The following is a 16,276-nucleotide window of genomic DNA, read 5'->3' as shown; positions in this document are numbered from 1 at the left end:
TGACCTGATACTTATATTCGATGATCTTTCTCAGAAGGTCAATGGACTTGGTTCTTAAAAAGGAGTAGGCCCAGGTAGCACAATGTTTATATTTAAAACTTATTTAATGATATATTAAGTCCACTGGAAATGTTAGCCTATTTATCAAAGAGCCTTAGACCTGAGCAAGAAAGTAGGAAGGAAATTGTAGGACATCAGGAACGCGATGGGGTGGAGGCGGTTTGCAGAGAGGTCTCGGAAAGAAAAGCCGCAGTCACTGGTGAGGCCTCCCTCAGAAAATGCAGCAGCCAGCCCCAGTCCTTGATCTTCTGCCAGCATGTACTGAGGAAACTTGCCACATCTGAATCTCACATTTCGGTATCTCTCAGGGCTGTTATCACTGCAAATGCTGGCAGATGCTCTTGACATAAAACAATAGGAATTCTGCTGTCATTTCTGCATTAGCGAGTCATAAAGCTCTGAAGGAAACCCCAGTAGAAATGTTTTCATCAAGTGCATATGAGAATATAATAAAAGACACAAAAAAGAGCAGATAATTTCAAAGCAAGATCGTGGCACCTCTGCATAGTACCTTACAAGGACAGAGTTAGAATCACTGATTTGAAAATAATGATGATGACAATGGATGTCAAAACAAAAATAAAAAACAACACAAAAAGTTCACCAAAACTTTGAAACCAGGTTCAAAGAATTATGTTAAGTAGATGCTTTTATAGGGTATTATCCAATAAACGGCCATACATCCCTCGAGTATTTTTCACCTCCCCTCCCTCTTTCTTCTGGAAGCAATCTCTGTTATCCTGTTATTGTTCAAAGCCACTATCTGAGGACAACTGTCTTACTACAGGAACCTCCTACATTCTTACATTGGTTGAGTGAGTGCAGCAGCTCTCCCTGGAAATAGAGTTGAAAGGCAACACAGTAGGAGCCACTCTCTGAGCTTCTTTAAGGGAAGGCAGGAATTGAGGAATACATTCTAATTACTGATGGCTCATCTTTTGTATTGAATTTTAGCCCACTGCTTGTTCCAAAGCACCACCCTGGGTTTACCACAGTGATGATCTAAGGCTCTCAGTTTTTATGAAAATTTGTCATCTAGGAATTCCAAGTTCGATGATATTTTTTAACAAAGCCTAGACTCTTCAGTTGTTGAAGAATGCCAAAATCACGTAATCCTTTCATCTTCTTAACTCACCTATTTAACTTCATAATGGGAGAGAGTTAATTGAATGCAAAGGTAATGTTGAAAAGGCAAAATTAGATTTCACTTATAAATTACTGTAATATGAATGCACATGCACAAATTCATATCACACTTAGATCTCAAAGAAATTCATTATAACAGATTCATTATATTATGACTGAGCATTTTTTACTTTTCTAAAACTATAATCTACCTACTCCTCAGGACACATTTAGTAAATTATAGAACTGCTTTGGGGAAATATCTTTTTAAAACTGAAATGAAATGTTTTGGGAAAATATGTATTTTAAACTACACCAGTCTATCTCTCCTAAAGGAATATGATCAAGTTGAATCGTTTGCATTTTGAAATTTTCAATGAAAGGTTTTGGTTTTTTTTAAGATTTTATTTATGTATTTGAGAGAGAGAAAGAGAGCACGAGCAGGGGGGTGGAGGGGCAGAGGGAGAGTGAGAAACAGGCTCTCCGCTGAGCAGGGAGCCCCATGTGGCTCTATCCCAGGACCCAGGGATCATGACCCGAGCTGAACGCAGATGCTTCACTGAATGAGCCATCCAGGCACCCCAAAAGGTTTGTTTTCTTTTTTTTAGGATATATTTATTTATTGGCGGGGGGCGGCTTGTGGGATGGTGGGAAGGAACAGAGGGAGAGGGAGAGAGAATCTCAAGCAGACTCCACACTGAGCGTGGAGCCTGATGCAGGGCTCCATCCCACGACCCTGAGATCATGACATGAGCCAAAATCAATAATTATTTGCTCAACCAACTGAGCCACCCAGGCACCCCTATTAAAGTTAAAAAAAAAAAAAAAGGCAACAGGAAATGCACAGTAGTAAAGTTTGATTTATATCTGGTTACTGCACAGATCTTTAGAGACTTGTCAACATAAATTATCTCAAATACAACATATTGGGTAGAAAAAGCAAGTATTATATAATTTGTTTACACTTTAAAACACACAAAACAACACCGTATATTCTAATGGATGCAATGTATAATCTAATGGATGGATGTAATTTCAGGGAAGGATTCACACCTGCCAGAATAGTTGTAGGTGGGTAGGTAAAGAGATGAGAATACAGTAAGGCTTTAGCTATGTCTCGAATGTTTCATTTCCGAAAATAAAGTAAGCCAAGGCAAGCATGGCTAATGTTAGCATGTGTTAAATCTGAGTGGTACACACCGGAACCTATGAAATTATTTTCTGAACACTTGAAATCATTTATCATTTTAAACATTTCTAATATAATAATATTACAGAGTATTGTTTTAAGAATAAAGTAAAAAATTTATTTCTTAAAAAAAGTATGATGGCAATTCAACATAGGGAATGTAGTTAATGATACTGCAATAGTATCATTGCATGGTGACAGATAGTAGCTAGACTTGGAGTGAGTGTAACGTAACATATAGCGTTGTCGAACCACTATGTTGTACACCTGAAACTAATGTCACTTATGTGTCAACTAGACTTCTCCGGGTTTTTTTAAATGGAGGAAATAGTAGCATCTGCACAACCAACTCAAACTCTGTGATGGCTGTCTTTACCAGACATAGACGAGTGCACTGCCGGGACTCACAACTGTAGAGCCGACCAAGTGTGCATCAATTTACGAGGCTCCTTCGCCTGTCAGTGCCCTCCAGGGTACCAGAAGCGAGGAGAACAGTGTGTAGGTAAGTACAGCAGAGCAGTAAGCAAAATCCTGTCCTAAACCTCTTCTTATTTGTTTAAACCTCAGTCATTCAAAACAAAGCACTCATATTTATTTGGAGAATGATAGCTAACAACTGCTTATTCTTTCATTGACTACGGATCCATTTTCCACATTAACAAGAAAGAGCTAACCTTAAAGGGTGAACATATTCTGGATATCAAAGTGTTGGTTACATGTTAGACTAAGCAAAAGCAAAAATTTAGAGTATGAATGGGACCACAAAAGCACCAAGAAAATAATTTTAAATTAGCTTTTTGGGGGCCATAGCGCCAAAACATTGATGATGTGACCTTCAGTCACTGGTTCATAAAATAGCATAGCTTATAGGGCACATGGTGAGGTTCAAATCCCAGCTCTACCCCTCACTCACTTTGAGGCTTTAGACAAATGACAGATACTCAAGAGCTCATGCGTGTGAGTGCTTAGAGTTGCAACGAGCTGTGTGCCATCATTGTGTGATGAGTTAACAGACATGTATTAAACATTTGTTATGTTGCATGTGGGTACAGTGTTGGGAATGCAAAGCCAAGTACAGTGCATGCCTCTACTTGAGAGCTCTACTTAAGCTACCTGAGAGCAGGAGCCAGGTCTGGTTTGTGTCACTTCTGTCTCCCCAGAACCTGAAAAGTGCCTGGCAAGTAGATATTCTGTGCTTTTTTTTTAACGCCTGGAAGAACACAGTATGAGGAGGCTGACTGGCAAATGAGAAGTAAACAGTAAAAAGTAAATGTGTTCTGGGTTCAGTCATGAGGTCCAGCACTAGGAGTAAAACTTTCTTACTGACTCCCTGTGTCAATTGTATCCATATGATATTGATAGCGATTTACATACTACCTTTTAACATACATCAGTGAAAAGTCCTTGTTTCCTCTTTGAAACAGAGGATAAGAACATGGGGACAGGAAGCTAGCATTAATTTTCACCCAAGAATGTTCGCTGTTGATGTCAGGATTTCAACACTGAGCTCCTCATGGGCCCTGGCCCAGTTCTGCCCGCCATGGGGCTGTGCCCAGGTGCTGGGGTGAGTGCCCAGCCTCTGAGGAAGGGCCAGGCTTTGTGTGACTGAAGCTGTGATTTAGGAGAAGATTGTGTGGAAAACTCTACAGGCACCAAAGTTTTGCCCAATGGATTAGTCAGGAAAATAAACAATTGAGGGTATAAAAGGTACAGAAAAAGAACTAACTCAACCTACTATGGGAAAAATTAAAGGGTATAAAATGTATGATTATAGCCCTATATGATATGTCAGGAGGAAACATTCCTTTTTTTTTTTTTAAGATTTTATTTATTTGACAGAGAGATATAGCGAGAGAGGGAACACAAGCAGGCAGAGTGGGAGAGGGAGAAGCAGGCTTCCCGCTGAGCAGGGAGCCCAATGCAGAGCTCGATCCCAGGACCCTGGGATCATGACCTGAGCTGAAGGCAGACGCTTAATGACTGAGCCACCCAGGCACCTAGGAGGAAACATTCTTAAATTCAGATCTAATCATGTGGCTTCCCTGCTGTTCTCCTCACCCACAGAACCAACTCCACATTCATCAACAGAGCATATAAGGTTTTCCTCCATCAGACCAGCTCTGTTCTATGAACACCCTTCTCCCCCAAAAATACTACACTGCAGCCTTGTCCACTAGTTATAGTTCCCCACATACATCACACAGTGTCACACTTCAGTGCCTCTACATAAGCTCTTTTAGCACCAGGAACATGCAGCCCTGGAAAACTCCTATTCAATTTCCAAATCCCAGCTCAGGGTCACTTCCTTTAGGAAGTCTTCCATGATTTACCCAGACATGATTAGTTACTCCCTCCTCTATGTCACTGCTTCTCAAACCTTGATGAGTCTTTTTTTTTTTTTATAAATTTCCAGTCTGTTGCATATCAATACTTCTATAAAGTATAATAAAAATGTTGTAGTAACACAAATTGTTATTCCTAAACACATATTCTCAATTTCTGTAATTATTTGTTGCAGACTGGTCCAAATAGTCCCTGGGCCAACAGTGGTCAGCAGGTCACACCTTGAGTGGAATGGTGTTCTTTCTGTCCCTTGTATAGCTTTCTACTGTTGATCTTACCATTCCATGCAATAATGTGTTTTCATGCCTTTCTTCCATGCTAGACAGGGTATACTGTACGTATTTATTATCATCATTATAAAACTGAAGTGCCAAACACAGTGCTTACAAATAACAATGACTCAATGGATGTTCACTGGTTGAGAAGACATGAATCATTTATTCATCAAGTATTTACTGAGGGCTGACTGTGTATCAGAGACTGTTCTAAGTGCTGGGCCTTCATGGTAAACAAACACATTTTACGGAATCATGTCCCTCATGGAGCTATTAGAAGGGACCATTTATACAAATCAGCTGTCAACACTGGCACCTGGCTATAATACTGGGTACAAGGAAGAACTACGCTAAAATTGCTCTTAATTAGCATAAAGTTTACATTCATTTGACTAATATTTATCGAGCACTACTATGCCATACCCTGTTCCAGGTATTAAGTACACAGCAGTGAACAGACACAAAAATATTCTACCTTCACCTGAAGAGGAGACAGGTCTTATCTGCCATGCATTATAGTGAGGGAGACAGATAAGAAGCAAATAAACACATAATACAATGTGAAGGAGTGTCAATGGCTACAAAAAAAGAAAAATGGCTACAAAGCAGGAAAAGAGGACAGAAGAAGCCATTTTATATGGATGGACAGAGATGACCTCCCTGAGATGACACTTGAGCAGACCCCTCAATAAATGAGGTGGAAAGCCATGACCATGTCATTACCATTTATTTCCATATTCAAGTGAAACCAAATATATTTTGTAGCCTATTAATAATAGCTGCCATTTATTTTTACCTGTTTTTTGTGAAGAACTTTGCCTATATACTTTCATGTTATCCTTCCAACAAGTGTACCACATTGCTATATTATCACTTACAGAAGAGGAAATGGAAGCTCTGAGAGGTTAAGACCATGCTAGTAATCGCCAGAACAAAGATTCATCTCAGGTTATTCTGAGGCCACTTGAGCATACCACCTCCCACAGTTTTAGTTAGAGGAACTCAGCGTAAAGTATTGTTTTGTTTTCATTTTTTACCATAAGGTAGTGTCACTACAGTCTTAACATTGTACATGCACAATTGTTATTTTAAATTACACACACCGTGTTAGAGTTGTCATAAAGTGTAGAGTTCATGAAATTTTATTATGCCTCTAAGATGTTAATCCTACTCCACAAGTTCTCAACTGACCGTCCTATAGTTGGAAATATTTATCTGAGAGGAACACAGCCTGGAACACTTCATCAGAGTGTCAGAGGGCGCTCCCAAGAGGTCATTTGTTTAGCATCCTACTCCTTCCACAGTGCTCTTTCATTTGATTCTCACAGAAAATTCATAGGATACACATAGAAAGCATTACTATCCACATTTAACAAAAGGAAAAACCAAGATACCAAACATTTATGTGACTTGGCCAATGTCACCAGCTGAGCGGCAGACCACGCCTCCTTTCTCTTAGTTTTATGCTACATCAGTCTATTCTTCCATAATCCTTTTTTACTTCTGTCAATACAGATAATCTTCTAGATCCCAGAACTAACAAATATATTCTCATATATATGTGAAATAGTCTTCATTGCTTTTCTCTCTTTAAATCTCAACCCACTCAACCAGCTTTATGAAATCTTATTTTTAACATCTCACTCAACTGCAGAATGCAAACCAAAGTATATTTTTAAAAAATAAACCCTAATTTAAAAAGAGAGAGAATTACTTTTAAAATGAGATTTTTCTCCAGCTAGGTTTTCTAGATAATGTTCTGCTGAGAAATATAGAGCTAACAGCTATGGATAGTCAATAACGTGGTTCTCTTTGTGTGCCTGATAACCCAGACATAGATGAATGCGCCATCCCTCCATATTGCCACCAAAGATGCGTGAACACACCAGGATCATTTTATTGCCAGTGCAGTCCTGGGTTTCAGCTGGCTGCAAACAACTATACCTGCGTAGGTAAGATTTGGGGGAACTGCCATACTGACTGGTTTCTGTCTCCAAAACAAATGTCAGGGTATGTTGCAGTATTTCTGGTTTTCTGTGCTCTTGAGTGAACTGGTTTCCATTATCTTCCCTGAATAGAGCTGAAAAGACAATAACCAATCTGTTTCTTAAAACACATCAAGATGTGAATGGAAAACTTTGTTAACCTTGGTTTTTGTTCTTCTCTGTGGGTGTATCAAAAATATAAAAAACTACAGATCAATTGATATACACACACCAATTAGTCAACAGTGTGTGATATAAATGATGAAGGTGCCAATGGGTTACTGTAAGTTCAAGTACATAAATTTTCCACTGAAAGTGCATCTGATTTTTACATGCTTCTTCTCCCCTTTCAGAATGCAGTGTCACGGCACACAATTTTAAGATTGGCATGACATGGAAAGAATCTAGTACAGGAAAAATGCCTTTTCACAATATTTTCAGTGCCTTAGAGCATTGCAAAACTCTCTATGGGTCTCAACGGCTTATGTTATAATTGTAATGGAATTTAACAGAACCCATTTAAAAAGTAATAAATAGCACAGATAAATCTTCACCACAGCATGCTGAGAGACGGTATCAGTATGAATGTCTTATATCAATTATTTATAGACTTGGCACTTTGCATCTGAACAACAATAAAAGAAAATAGATACTGGAATGTATATTTATTAGAATCATTAAATTCTTTTGGAAAGATTCATCAAACACAAAACTAACTGTCATTCCCAGAAAGAAATATTCTGGTTTTTCTAAAAGAAGTGCATGATAAACGTTTGAAGTTATTCCAACAAATATGAAACCTGAATGGATGCTCTCCAGTGAGCTTCTGCAGGGCAAAGAATCCAACCCGGGAATCATTCACTTATCATTAGATGGCACTGGTACAAAACAGCAAGGATATGTTTTAAGACATAGATATATAAATATATATAATGTTTCCTTTCAGATATAAATGAATGTGATGCTAGCAATCAATGTGCTCAGCAATGCTACAACATTCTTGGTTCATTCATCTGTCAGTGCAATCAAGGATACGAGCTGAGCAGTGACAGGCTCAACTGTGAAGGTAAAATACTTTCCAAATAATTTGTAATAACAGCTCAATCTGTATAATTGCTGTTGCTTTATCCAATTATGTACCTGTTTATGAAAACAAATTTTTCACCATGGAAATTCTATTTTGAAACCCAGTTAATTAAGTTCAATTATAACATTGGCTTTTTAGTATGTTATCAAGAAAAAGGAGAAGGAACAAAATAACTAAAATATTAGATGTAGGCTGCGTCTAATAATTAGAAGGGGTGTTCTAGTGTCTTGCTTCTCAAAGTGATCTGATGGCCAGCAGCGTTGACACCTCTTTGTCTCTATTTGGGAGAAATACAGATCTCAGGCTCCAGACCAGACCTACTGAGTCAGATGATGCATTTAACAAGAATCCCAGGTGACTGGTATGCACATTTAAATTTGAAGAGAGCTAATTACGTGTCAAGAACATTAGAATATAAACCAAGAGACCTGTCCTCTAGTCTTTCTCCTGCCACTGTGTGACTTGGACACATTTCATAAGTTTCACTTTCCACATGAGTAAAAAGAGGGCCATTTAATTGGAAGGATGACCTTCAGAGTCCATTGCCCGTGCATGTTCCACTGTGCAATTCGGAAGGCATAAGACATCCTGAGGGGAATGCCATTGACACTTGATGTCTCTGACTTCCTCCCAGCTTTACTTGGGGCCACAAAGGTCACACCCCACCCAGAGAGGCCTCATATCATGCCACTATGTTCAAAACCAAGAGGGGCTGGCTCTGGACAGCTGCCTCTGCCTTTCTGAGCAAACTGTAAGGACATTACCATTGAGAAATGCAAAGCATTCTTCCTCTGAATTCCCAATTCATTCAGTCTGCTCAGTCGGTATGGTTAGGTCCAAGATTTGCCAAACTCTCAGCAATGATTGAGTAAAACTGATTGTAAGCAAAACTCTTTGGTGAATTTCTAGAGGAAATGAGCTGATATTATAGAATTTTCCCTTGAGTTTTTTTCAAAGTATTATATTTCTGTTTTAGAGTTTGTGGTATTTTTACCCTCTTACCTTATCTTTACAAATAATACAAAGGAGTGACCTATAAGTTTTTCAACTCTGTGTCCCTGCTCTTGTCTGATTCAACAGACATTGATGAATGCAGAACCTCAAGCTACCTGTGTCAGTATCAATGTGTCAATGAACCTGGGAAATTTTCATGTATGTGCCCCCAGGGATACCAAGTGGTGAGAAGTAGAACCTGTCAGGGTAAGTTTATTGTTTTCATATCTGTTAAGTGTTCATTTTTAACCAGAAAAAGCAGGGAGAAAGTTACAGGATGCTCTACCATAGACTTTCATTTTTTCCCTTTTGAATAAAATCTGAGCTCTTTTTTCCCTTGCTCATCATGCAGTATGCACATCTCATAAAAAGGGAATTATTCAGTTAACACTGACTTTTTAAAAACTTAAAGTAACTATTTTTCTTTCTTAAGTCATAAATAATTTTAATAAAATATTGATTATCTCTTCTATATAACCTACATAATCTCTATGATATACATCTTCTAATGACCTGCCCAGAAAGATTCAATTATTAAAATATTTCACTGTGAATTTGAGTCTAGAGAATAAACTTAATATGTGGGTTAGGCAAACCTCAAACCAGTCTCATATCCTCTAAAACACCAAGATTATGAATTGGGCAGTAATTTAGGTGCTGAGAAAATCAGCCTCACGTGTATTAAAATGTGCTTGAATTCTTCAGCAAAAAAACTATTGATCCAAAAATAGCTAATATATTAGGGTCCAGTTTTAAAATAAACATTCAGGTGATCTTCATACCTACACACCTTCAGTGCTACATGTAGTTTCAAATTTCTTTAACAGGGAAAAGTCTGCTCAGATAAAACCAAAAGTATAGTTAATCCTAGAAAAGCTAGTTTAGACAATTACATTCACATAAAGCAGTGAAAGAGTGGGAAAAAATGACTGAACTTGAAGACAGAAAATTTGTTTGAGTCCTAGCTGTACTGCCTTCTATCTGTATAATCTTGAACAAATTATCAAATGTCTCTAAGCCTCAGCTTTCTCATTTGGAAAAGGAACTTGTGAGCATGAAATGAGATAATATACATAAAAATTATTTATAAACTATAAAGCCTTACAATCCAAGATGTTTTCATAAAATTTATTTAGCAATGTAAGTGACTAGTAGCAAATCTGCCCTAGAGAGTCCTCTTTAATCAGAACTAAGAAAGGACATACAAGGCCAGTAAAATCCTTTAAGAACGGAAAAAAATCAAGGAAAGGAGACACTAGGGTCTCCTAGTCTACATCATGATTTTACAGGAGAACATTAACTCAGAGGAACACCCAGGACCCGGAATTTTATAGTATGCATATGATCATTCAACTAGACTCCAACCACTAAGTATGGGCATAATCAGAATGCCATTCATTGCACAATGAACACCTTTATATCCCTTTCCAGGTTCCTAGAGACTCTAATGTTAATTGTGGGAAAACATTGCATTCCGATGATTTTATTTTCTGAAGCCTGAGACTTTTAATATGAATATTACATGGAGGAAAATGTTAGCCAGTGGGATATCTTAACCAATTTCCCTGGAGTCCTTCAAATAAATGTCTATTTGTTTTTGATCATAAATTGGATTTGGTACTCAGCAAAAGACAGAAGTAAATTAACATACAGTGGAATCTTACCTTTCTACTCTATGTATATGGAAACATATCTGTTACAATTAAAGGTGAAAAATGTACTGGAATTGCAAATAAAGGATTCATGAGTGTTATATATTGAAGATATGCAGCTCCAGAATGTTTGGTTAAGCCAAAACATTTTTTTATGAGAGAGACTTAACATTCTTTTAAGATACAAAGCAAATGGTTTTCTCCACTAAAATTATCTCTTCCAAGCCTCATCCATAGACTAAAATAAAACTGAAAGAGTATGGATTCTTATTTTTACCCAAAAGGCTTATTTTGAGGATGAAATAACTGTTCTCATTTCCACAACCTTGCAAAAATGAAAACTCTGTGTGTGTTTGGGTGTGATGGGGGAGGCCACAGAGAAGAAGACAGACAGAGAAACAGAGACAGAGAGAGGATATACATACACACAGACACACATTCATCAAATATTTTAATACTATTAATAATTCCTGAAAAACATTCCAGAATGATTAAGATATTGATTATGCTAGACTCTAAATTAATGGAAGTAATAACTGAAATTATTACATAAAGTTTCCTTTTGCCATTCTTGGTTTCCATATAACAGACCGGTCTTAGTTTTCCTTGTAGCTCACAGCATCTTTATTTTTCAGAGAAGTGAAGAATATTGAAAGAACAAGTCAATTATGATTTCTTCTAAGAGAAGAAATCTAAATTCTTCTAAATTCTTTCTTTAGCCATAGCCAGTCCAAAAGAAGACACTTTGTAAAACTGACTCTTGGAAACTCTTGGAAACTTTTCCAGTCTCCTCTTGAGTTCCAGATAGCTCTGGCCAGTTTGGAAGCTAAAAGAATTTTTTTTTCCTCCAAACACAAGGCATGGAATTATTTTCATTTAGAGGATGTAGTACCTTACAGTGGAAAGATGCCTGTCACTACCTGTATGAACTTGAGCCACTTACTTAACCCTTATTTGTTTTTCCTCCATGTCATGTAGAGATAATATCGTTCTCATCTATGTCTACATGATTTCTGTGAAGAACAACCTATTCATTTTAATATTTCTTAAAAGCCAGGTGCCCCTGAGTCCATTAATGCTAGGTAATAAAGGGATATAAAGATGGATACTGTAGTTCTGCCCTAAAGAAGTTTATAAGCTAATAGAAGGGTTTCAATAATGCAAAGCAGAAAGCAATAAAGGCCCCCCTCAAAAGAACATGGGGTATGAGAATTCTGATAGGAAAAACAGATTGAACCCCAGCAACTAGCCCATTCCTGGCTTGCAGCAGGGATTCAGTACATTACTTATGGAATAAATAAGTTAATGAATGAAAGTATCTGGTTATGAAGTGGAAAGATTCAGAAAAGGCTTATAATGGATAAAATCTCAGTCGTTATTCAAATGTAAAGGGAGGTAGACATAGCTAGGGATGTGAATACTAATATAATTTTCATTGTTGTTGTTCTAGTAGTAAATACAATGGCTCTCTAATGGAAGTGTTCTCTCAGATGTCATCTGGAGGCTCCTATTTCCCAAATCCAAAATCAGTCCTTGTCCAGCCTGACCTTTCTACAGTCCTCTTTTTTCTGGGACTCTTTCCCCTTCTGGCTTTCTGCACTGCCTTTTTCTGGCTTGCCTCTCACCACAGCCCTTTCTTTAATTCCTCTTCTTCCACACTGTCTCTAAATAGCTATGCCACCCAAGGTGGAACAGATCTAGACAGATTCAGGTTGTATGGGGATCTGGGCTAAGTTTAATGTGCTTTTAGACACAAGACTGAGTAGGACCTGAGTTCATTGCATTTAATTGAGGACAGATGTAGCTGAGTCATTCCAGACAGATTAGTATGTGTCATTTTATGATATTTTTATCAAGCACCTATTGTTCATCTGTTAAATTCAAAGCCAAATGTTAGCCATTGACCATGCTTATATAAAAGTGAAAGACACCAATTCTTGCCCTCGGGGAAATTGTAATTTAGTTAAGAATATAGATACGGCAATAGTTAATTATAAAATAAAATGGAACTAAATAAGAGATGGATAAGTGCACTGGAAGATTAGAAGCAGAATAAATTCTGCCTAGAGGGTTTGAAGGCTGCAGGAAGGAAGAGGCATCTCAATTTGGCCTTGAAGTGTGCTGGTTAGACGGGATTTTCATGGTTGGGGTGTGGAGGGCCTTCCTGGCTGGGAAAGCAGCAAGCAGAACCAATGGAGAGGGCATTTGACTGACTCAGGAGCTTCCAAGAGAGGTAAAGCCTAGAGGTGTTGTTTTGGTAAGCAGGGGATGCGGGTGGAGACTTGATGCTCTGGAAGTGGATTACACTGTCCAGAGGAAGTGCAGCACAAGAAGTGAAGCTATGAAGTGTTATCACAATTTACCTAGGTGGGTAAATTCTTTGACCCTCTGCGTTTACAGATATAAATGAGTGTGAGACCACAAATGAATGTCGGGAAGATGAAATGTGTTGGAATTATCATGGCGGCTTCCGTTGTTACCCACGAAATCCTTGTCAAGATCCCTATGTTCTAACATCAGAGAAGTAAGAAAAATCAGAGCCTTTGAAAGTGAGAACCTTCTGGTCTTCCCACACTAAACTGGAAAATACTTTTGTTTTCCTCTGCAGCCGATGTGTTTGCCCAGTCGCAAATGCGGTGTGCCGAGAACTTCCCCAGTCTATAGTCTACAAGTACATGAGCATCCGATCCGATAGGTCTGTGCCATCAGACATCTTCCAGATACAGGCCACAACCATTTATGCCAACACCATCAATACTTTTCGGATTAAATCTGGAAATGAAAATGGAGAGTTCTACCTAAGGGTGAGTAGTACCCTGAGGGCAGCCATAGCTGTTGGGAGAGGTGCAAGGTTGCTGTGGTTTGGCAGTATTCACTTGGAAGAAAAGCTAACATTTAAGTTTTTATGTGAAGCATTGTGTAAGGTCTTCCTGTGTGCATTATCTCATTTAATCCTCTTGGTAACACTGTCAGATAGATACTAAATATTTCATCTGCATTTTTACAGAACAGTGAGACTCAGATATAGTAGCTTCTCTAAAGTCACTCAGATACCAGGTTGAAGACTCTAATGGAGTTGTGTGTGACCAGCAAAACACAAGTCTACGCACACATACACACACAGTCCAAATAGATACCACAAATCAGTGATAGTTATTTAATTGTACATAGAAAAAATAATTCATGGAGAGCTTTTCAAAAACCATAAATTCCTTGTTGTTAAAAGATAATTTACATTCACACCAAAACTGAAACCTGGAAGTCCTTGAGCAATGACCCCAACCCCCTGCACCAAATGTGCCAGTAGTTGTACCCTTCTTGCAAACTTCTAGGCAGACAATGTGAGGTCACCTTTGTGTTTTCCATTTCTTTCATTGCCTATATGAAATCTTTCTCTGAATTCTGCCATTTCTTTCTTCATGGTTATCTTTCCTTCCCTGTACCCCTGCCTCTCTTCCTTTAAACCTTTAAACCCCTGCCTCTCTTCCTTAACTCTTAGTACCCCCTCATCCCTCCAAGGGCTTCCAAGCAGATCTCCCTGACTCCAGTGCCTCAGCCTTCCAGGCCCCAGGCAAAATCTCAGCAAGTTCATTTTAGGTGAAAATTCTGACATATTTTAAATACGGCTCACCACTTCATGTGCAAATGATGGCACCCCACCAAGCAGTTTGCAGGGTTCCGGTAACTGTTTCACGCTAAGGATGTTATTCATCCAGTTACAATTTTCTCAAAACTCCTTAGGGCACTCTTCATTTTAATCAAATTTTAAAGTCAATATTTCATTTTAAGAACATGAAAAGTAAATTGGGAAATTCATCCTTGTGGTAAAGTTTACAGATTTTTAATGTTTACGTGTTTATCCCGTTCTTTGATATATTAAGTTCCCTTCCAACTCCAGAATTATGTGATTCTGATTCTTTGCCAGTAAATTAGAAATGATTAATTTCTCATGACCAACTTCCGAAGAGAAAAATCCAACCCCAAATTTATTACTGTTCTTTTTTTCTAATAGCTAAGAATAAACTTTAACATTTGATGCTTTAAATTTGAAATATACTAGATATTTGTAAGAAGCTCACTCTAAATGAATTTCACACAGTTCAGATAATACCAATTTAATAATTTTAGCCCAAACAAATAACATTATTTGTACCCATGGCAATAAAATAGGTTCATCTCAAAATCTTTTTTAAAAATAGTTTTCCACTTTGAACTTTTAGCTATAATTTAAGAAAATAATATTTCTAGCATAATCAGCAAACAGTTAAGCAAAGTTCCAGCATGTTATTTTCCTTGCAATAAACATAGCACTTTAAAAGTTTTATGATTCATATCAGTGCATTTATCGACTCGATATTTTCAAATATAAATTCTCACAGTGTTTTTCTTAAATAAAATCTTTTTTTTCCATGAATGATATAAAACATTGGCAATTTTGCTAATCCCAGAGTTAAATATTAAGTTATTTGAAACAAAAACTATTTGAAATAAAAAGTCATTTTAAGATTATTTCTTATCATGTAATTCAAGAATTAGTTGAGTTAAATCCTACAAAATTTCTCTCCTGAAAATCCACTTGTGTAGAGGGCATTTGATGCATAAGAATCAATCAGGCCTTAATTAAGCACCTATTATATGCTCAGCCCCATGCCAGGTGTGTGTAATACATACTTTCTTATTTTAAAGAGCTTTAAATATTACGTGGGGCAAAAGTTAACATATATGGGGGGAGGGAACAATTTTTTGTTTAATTCCATGGTCCAAGACATCAAAGAATTAATGTTGGCTGGAACAGTTAAAGAATGTTTCTTTATGGTCAGGATACTGGACCGGATCTTTGAAGGATCTGCAGAATATAGGATTTTCATTAATTCTTTTTGGGAGAGTACTGAGAAAACCTTCTTCCTTAGAGAAGAAGACATACAATAAAGAAGTAGTACATAAAATTGAAGGTAGAATACCATCCTCCCCATCCATGCCACCCAGTATCTACGCCTTATTGAGCCTATTTTCTTCATAGCCCTTATCACCACTTTGCATAGTATTCATTGGTCTATGTGTGTGATCTACAGTGTGGGTGTAATGAGAGCAGACTTTACCTGTCTGTTCACTCTTCTATACTCAGCACAAGGAATATACTTAGCACCTAACAGGTGCTCAAAAAATATTTTTAAATGAATGAATTAATTCAGCTAGTGCCTTCGAGGTATTACTATTACCTTCAACGGTCAAGCATCATTCTGGGTCCTAGAGACACAACAGTGAATAAAACCAAGCCAATTCCTGACCCAGTGGAGCTCATGGTCAAGACATTGAGCAAATGCTCACAAGTATGCTGAATGTTATAATAGGGAGTTGCAAGTGCTCATGAGTGCCTACCAAACCAACCAGTAAGAAGATAGGAGTGTTCAGAAGCCTCTGAAAGAAGTGGAATTAAGCTGAAGACTAAAAATTAAAGACTAGCAAATAGAAGGAATAAAAAGCAGCCCATTTGGTCTGAAACTCCCAAGTGCTGCCAGTGGAGTGGCTTGAGAGGAGCCTGGAGAGATGAGCAGGGCCTAGACCAC

The 16,276-nt window shown here is 37.7% G+C and overlaps 2 protein-coding genes across 2 annotated transcripts in view; one reads left to right on the top strand and one right to left on the bottom strand.

Annotated features, from left to right (window-relative positions):
- Window positions 1-16,276, bottom strand: part of CCDC85A (coiled-coil domain containing 85A) — a 641,780-nt gene that overhangs the window by 458,172 nt on the left and 167,332 nt on the right. The gene's annotated exons all lie outside the window — the stretch shown is intronic.
- EFEMP1 (EGF-like fibulin extracellular matrix protein 1) overlaps window positions 1-16,276 on the top strand; it is a 58,579-nt gene that overhangs the window by 39,885 nt on the left and 2,418 nt on the right. The window contains exons 5-10 of the mRNA XM_045788014.2: window positions 2,754-2,876; window positions 6,825-6,944; window positions 7,924-8,043; window positions 9,145-9,264; window positions 13,110-13,233; window positions 13,318-13,513. Coding sequence (XP_045643970.1) covers window positions 2,754-2,876; window positions 6,825-6,944; window positions 7,924-8,043; window positions 9,145-9,264; window positions 13,110-13,233; window positions 13,318-13,513 — 803 coding nt within the window. The remainder of the gene's footprint in view (window positions 1-2,753; window positions 2,877-6,824; window positions 6,945-7,923; window positions 8,044-9,144; window positions 9,265-13,109; window positions 13,234-13,317; window positions 13,514-16,276) is intronic.

The sequence above is a fragment of the Ursus americanus genome, chromosome 7 (genome assembly GCF_024610735.1).
Source record: "Ursus americanus isolate L20-20 chromosome 7, mUrsAme1.1.p, whole genome shotgun sequence".
NCBI lineage: Eukaryota > Metazoa > Chordata > Mammalia > Carnivora > Ursidae > Ursus > Ursus americanus.
The sequence above is the reverse complement of the archived record's forward strand: the minus strand, read 5'-3'. Positions and strand labels throughout refer to the sequence as shown.